The sequence below is a fragment of the Ptychodera flava genome, chromosome 10 (genome assembly GCF_041260155.1).
Source record: "Ptychodera flava strain L36383 chromosome 10, AS_Pfla_20210202, whole genome shotgun sequence".
Taxonomy (NCBI): domain Eukaryota; kingdom Metazoa; phylum Hemichordata; class Enteropneusta; family Ptychoderidae; genus Ptychodera; species Ptychodera flava.
In genome coordinates, this window is record NC_091937.1 from 11988151 (window position 1) to 11993687 (window position 5537).

General features: G+C 37.2%; 1 protein-coding gene across 1 annotated transcript in view; it reads right to left on the bottom strand.

The window, feature by feature from the left end:
* Positions 1-5490, bottom strand: part of LOC139142006 (uncharacterized) — a 30402-nt gene extending 24912 nt beyond the window's left edge. Inside the window, exons 1-3 of the mRNA XM_070711784.1 lie at positions 5364-5490; positions 4694-4963; positions 3828-4164 (exon numbers count right to left, since the gene is read on the bottom strand). Coding sequence (XP_070567885.1) covers positions 3828-4164; positions 4694-4833 — 477 coding nt within the window. The 5' untranslated portion in view covers positions 4834-4963; positions 5364-5490. The remainder of the gene's footprint in view (positions 1-3827; positions 4165-4693; positions 4964-5363) is intronic.
* Between the last annotated feature and the right edge of the window lie 47 nt (positions 5491-5537).

Here is a 5537-nt window from a genome sequence, read left to right on the forward strand (position 1 = left end):
TTCATAGCTCATACATGTACATGTTTTCAGAATAAGGGGTATCATGCAATCAAAGCTAACATGAAATGTGACTGATGAATTTGAGTTCCTGTTCTTGCAGGATTCATATTATGTTGCGGATCTTTTGTGATTGGGAAACATCTACCATGTGTAAAATTTACAGATTTACTCTGTCATATTTCCTAGCCAGCAAAGTGATTGTTTAGAGGCAATACTTTTGACAGGCTGTCTAAGACCTCTCTAGGAGAAGTGTGCCTGAAGTGTTACAGACATCACTTTGGAATAGATTGTCACATTGCATTGTGAAGTGTACTTGTACAAACTATGCTGCTGCAATTCTGTGAAGTTTAAAGATTTCATTTGAAGAAATCACACTAATCCTATTGTGACTCACTGAATAGGGATTTGCTGGTGAGAGAAAGGGGATATACCGTTGTACAAAATACCCTGTTTGTTTACTTAGTGAACCACCTCTTGAAACAAATCTATGCAGGGTCTTTTGCCACGTTCACAATGAGAATACACAAGCAGGTACATGTATGTGTATTCACAGCTTTGAATTCTAAATCAAACCATTTTTAGCACTGGACACTGGTACACATATCATCCTGATATTCACAACTTTGGCAACTTTATTATGTTTTAAGATGTGGTTAGCTTAACAACATGCATTGAGGTACAAAAGGCATATTACTGAAAGGCTACAAAATGTTCACCTCTTTTGTACAATCTGAAAATTTTCAGCAATCCACATAAAGAAATTTTACCAAAATCTTTAATCTTTTGTGGCCTTTGCAGTGATTCTGTACCCGGTAGTACATCAATAAACAGGTCTGACATTCTGATTTGGTTAAATGGAGTTGAAGGAGAGAAATGGCCAAAATTCAGGATATAAAATACACATATGTCAATTGAACAGCAAGTTAACCTTCTTCTTTTAGTCAGTCAACAAAGGAAATATCTGTGCTCCCAAATTCACACAAGTATACTGGTAGCATGCCAACGTCTATTGCTAGACCACTGTTTAGTTCTTTGTAACTTTTACTCCCCTACTTTAAATGGAGTTTATATTGAAAGATATACTGTAATACTGTAGCTAAGACCCCAGCCTTTCAACCTTTGTACCTTAATGGGTTTTGACCCTGTCTGTTTCTCATAGCAACAGAGAATAATTACACAGGTAAAATAAGAGTGTTAGGCTAAGAGTGACCCATAGAATTGAGTCGGCTGGTTTACAATGACTTTTGTGATAAAGAATATCAGTAGCTTAAACCACATAATAACCGGAGAAGCCAGTATTGAAAAAGGCGTGAGATTGAGTTCAAAGTACAACTAACTGAAATTCAACAAGACAGGATGAATTTAAACATTGCAAAACTGCTGTCTCTAGTCAAACCAAACTATTGAAAATGGAGTGGTTAATTCAAATTGTGATGGTTACAGGGCTGATTCATGGGCTAAATGCATAAGTTTTTCTACACAAACCGGTTGAGTTGAAGACCAATTTTTTTCAACATTTAGAAGAATTTACCCTTCAGAAAATTAGACTTCCAACGTAGCAAATTACTGCAGAAGTTTTGATGGAAGTAGTCTCCGGTTTCACTACATATAACTCTAAATGCATGGGCCTAGACCTGCAGCAAAACATGTTGAAATTATAGGGACTTACAATCAAGTCACCTCTGACTAATTCAGTTAACCTCAATGCAAGAATCTTCATCCACATTCTAATCCTACTGTAGGTCTCCCCAAAAATATAATTACTTCAGTTACTTGTTAATTAATCTATTTATTTATTTGTTTATTCATTTATCATTTATTTATCAATCTAGCTCACATGACCAAACTAACATCTTCAAAAACAATAGAACAGAAATATCTCACTGTAGCTGTAATTATGGACATGAAGTATTAGATTAAGTGTTTTACTATCAGTAAACTGTTAACAGTAAACAGTTTACTGTTAACAGTTTACTGTTTTGAACTGTAAAGTACAAGCACAGATATGAGGTACTATGCCATATGCAGCACACATTTTTTCAAGGGAACAGAAAAAAGGCTGACAGGGACAGTCAAGATCAACTTGCATCAGGATAAGACACAAACCTTTTCCTCTTTTTGGCCTTGCCTTAGTTCAAGACCCGCAGAGGAACCACGCCTTTGTTCCAAACCCTTAGAAGTACCATGCTCTAGTACACTTTTACCCATATCAAATGATACATGTAAATATGCCATTTTGAACCATAATCATTAAACCAAATTGTACATTAGAAATCCTATCCATAACAATCCTGACATCTATCAACATTGATTTACAGACCAACTGCCTGTACTAGTATAGTGCCTGGTATATCAAAGTATAAAGGGTGAGACCTTTGTCTGTATAATATATATTCATGTCAGTGTGACCTTTGACTTTAATTAAACTGAGGGCTGTGAACCCTGACCACCATGGATTGGAACATGTATGTACCTATTGTGTTATAAATGTTGATTGTGCATCTGTTTACAGGGAATCTGGGTAAACAGTTTAAAACATTACTGCAATTTCCTGTGTATTGCACACATTGGCAGAGAGACACTTGCAAGGCAGTTTGACACTTTAATGATTATTTTTTTTTGCTTTAAATTGCATCTGCTTGACGAATCTCCCATGACAAACTGACCGAATATTTCTGGTTGCTGCGCACAACCTTGTTTCCTCTTAGAGTACAACAATTCAAAATGACAAAGTAACTGCCATGCAGTTTGACACTGAGCAGTGGAATGTGAAAATATTTGTCTGACTGTCACACAAAGAAAATGTCTCCGGCGTTGGGACATTTTGGGGATGAAATTATCAAATAGGATAGTACGCTCAAATCCTGAAGTTCAATGTGGGTCCAGACTGTAGCTTTATTCTGCAATTTTATTTGCAAATTTGCTTACTGTGCACAAAAGTCTCATGATAAATATTTTAAAGAAACATGGCAGGATGTTACGAATACTACGATTGCAACTCTGACAGTAAAGTAAAATTTCAATGAAGTATTGGTAGAGATGAAGTTTTCAATAATTCATAAGGCAGTTTAAAGTGTAATTTCATTGAAATGTTTGTACAGATAAAGTTTTCAATAATTCACGGAGAAGGCAGTTTCCATTAATTTAGCTGTCTACAAGGTAAACATTTTCTTTGCAGGTTAACTTACATAAAATTAATCAGTATTTTTATTTGTGTGAAAGTTAGACATGGTAAATTCAAAAAGACATATTTGACAACTTTCAACATCTTTGATCTGAGTTTAGCAACTTGCAATTTAACCCTGAAATATAAAGCCGTTGATTTGGCACCCCTCCACAATGATGACATTATGGTTTCTAAAATTACAGTCTGATGACAGCCTGTATGTCCTAACAGGTCACAAAGTTTATACACTATCAGTTGTGTATAATTGGACTGAAGACATATATCTCCAAATCTATGCTTTTCTCTGACAGCAAACCTGGATCAAGTGACAGAAGAAAGAATCTGATATGCTCTGAAATTACAGATTTTGTTTTTGTTCCAGGGCCCAGACTTATTTTTTGTAAAAGCCTGTCTCTGATCTGACATAGACCCTAGACAATTTTCTCTACAGTCTATGATTCTGAGGAGTGTTTTGAGAATTTCTTTGATTTCATTGAGGATATATTATAATGTAGAATATTAGTATGCCTTGGGCACAGATATTCCGACTGTCAAATCACATTTTATTGGCAGGGGAATATGGCAATATTGCACAGAAAGTAATAGGTTCTATGAGTGCCTAGAGAATCGCAAGGTGTACTATGAAGCTGACAAAGCCAACCTGTTTGAGTTGAGCATCTGTGATCTCTTCATCTTGGCTGTAACTTTCAGCTAGATTTCTTAGTACACTGCCCACTTTGATCCCTTTGTGACAGTAGGCCGTCAGAGTCCTCAGAAGTTCTGCAATTCCAAAGTCGGATTCCTCACTGTCGCTGTCACTCTCTGAAATATCTTCCAGTTCCAGTTTGGCTTGTCGGGTCAAGTTGGAAAGGTCACCACAGGAGCACTTGATGTTCATGAGTCTCTTTGGCCTTCTCAGGTTTTCACGTTCCTGTGGGGTCAGTGACTCTGTTTGAAGTCGAGACAGCAATGCTGCAATGTCTTCTCTACCAGAATCTCTGAAGAATGATTATTTCAAAAACACACATACGAGTTTCAGATATATATATATATATAAGCTTACAATGAGGGGAAAAGGTTTGCAGTCACTCACTCAACTTGTGGATTTTTACTTAATGTTTTTCTAAACTCTGTAGTCAAACATTCAGAGAGGTCGTGAGCATGGAAAACAAAAAAGATGGATGCAGAAATACTGTACACTGTCCCACTCAGTCTCACACCTATAATGTGAGTTAAGAACTTTAGCATCATTTTTCATTATATCTCCCTAACTGAAATCTGTCTAACTGGGGACTAGGAGGAAGTACATCAAATACACCTTTGGAGGGCTCATGAGGGGATTGAATTTAGGGTTAGCATTAATTAGAAATTTATACCCCACCTGAAAATGAAGAAGGTTTGGGATGAGGCCCTGATGAAGTCTTTCCCATTTTTCCCTAATTCATTGATTTCATTCACACTTAATTCAGTAAAGTGCGGCGGCATTTTCAGAAACCAAGGAGAGAAACATTCACGATTACTACTTACTTGTTATCCTCAACGTATTCTGAAGTTGGTCGATAGAGTTGGTGTGGAATTCTCTTAGGTCTGACTGAGACGGGCTTACCGCCAACCACAGATAGTGATGGCTGGCTCCCAGTTATCAACTTCACATCTCTTGTTGCCATGGTATCAATGATACATTCAGAGAATGAATCCACTAGAAGGGGAGTACTGAAGCACGAAGCTTAAAGTTCTGGAGTCGACTTTAGGTGCTTTCATCTCTCTCTACATGATTCTCTAAGGTTTCAAAGGTTTCTACGAGAAAATATTACAACAGACTCTTGTAAATAGCTGTCTAACACTAACACAGGTCTCAGTAATAATTGGCATGAATCATTTTTGAAGAACCATGGTGAACCGAACTCCATTACTTGAAAATAGAGCTATCTCTCCAAGCACTAAATTATATTCAGGTCACGCGAAATATTTTGCAAGTTGGTCAGTGACCTGGCCAGGTCATGGCTCCGGATTTACAGTCTGACACTGACGTTGACACTGACAGATGTGGGTATATATGGGTATATATATCACTCAAAGCTGTCACAATGCGATGCACTGCTCAGGTTATGTTTTAAGTTGTGAACTTCAGAAAACAAACAACGATCGCCGTTCTATTTCACCTTCAAAATAGAGAAAATAATGTTTGGCGCATTACCATTTCTTTCCGGGCGACAGCTTTCCGCGGAACCGTATGGTAGAAAGAAGAACATTTATGTTGTACCATACTGTACGGGCTGGGTAGTTTGCATCAAGCCGCCATAACATACCAATTTTGATAACAACTTGAAAACGAGGCTCTTTCGACCTCTTACCAACTTTGTAATAACAC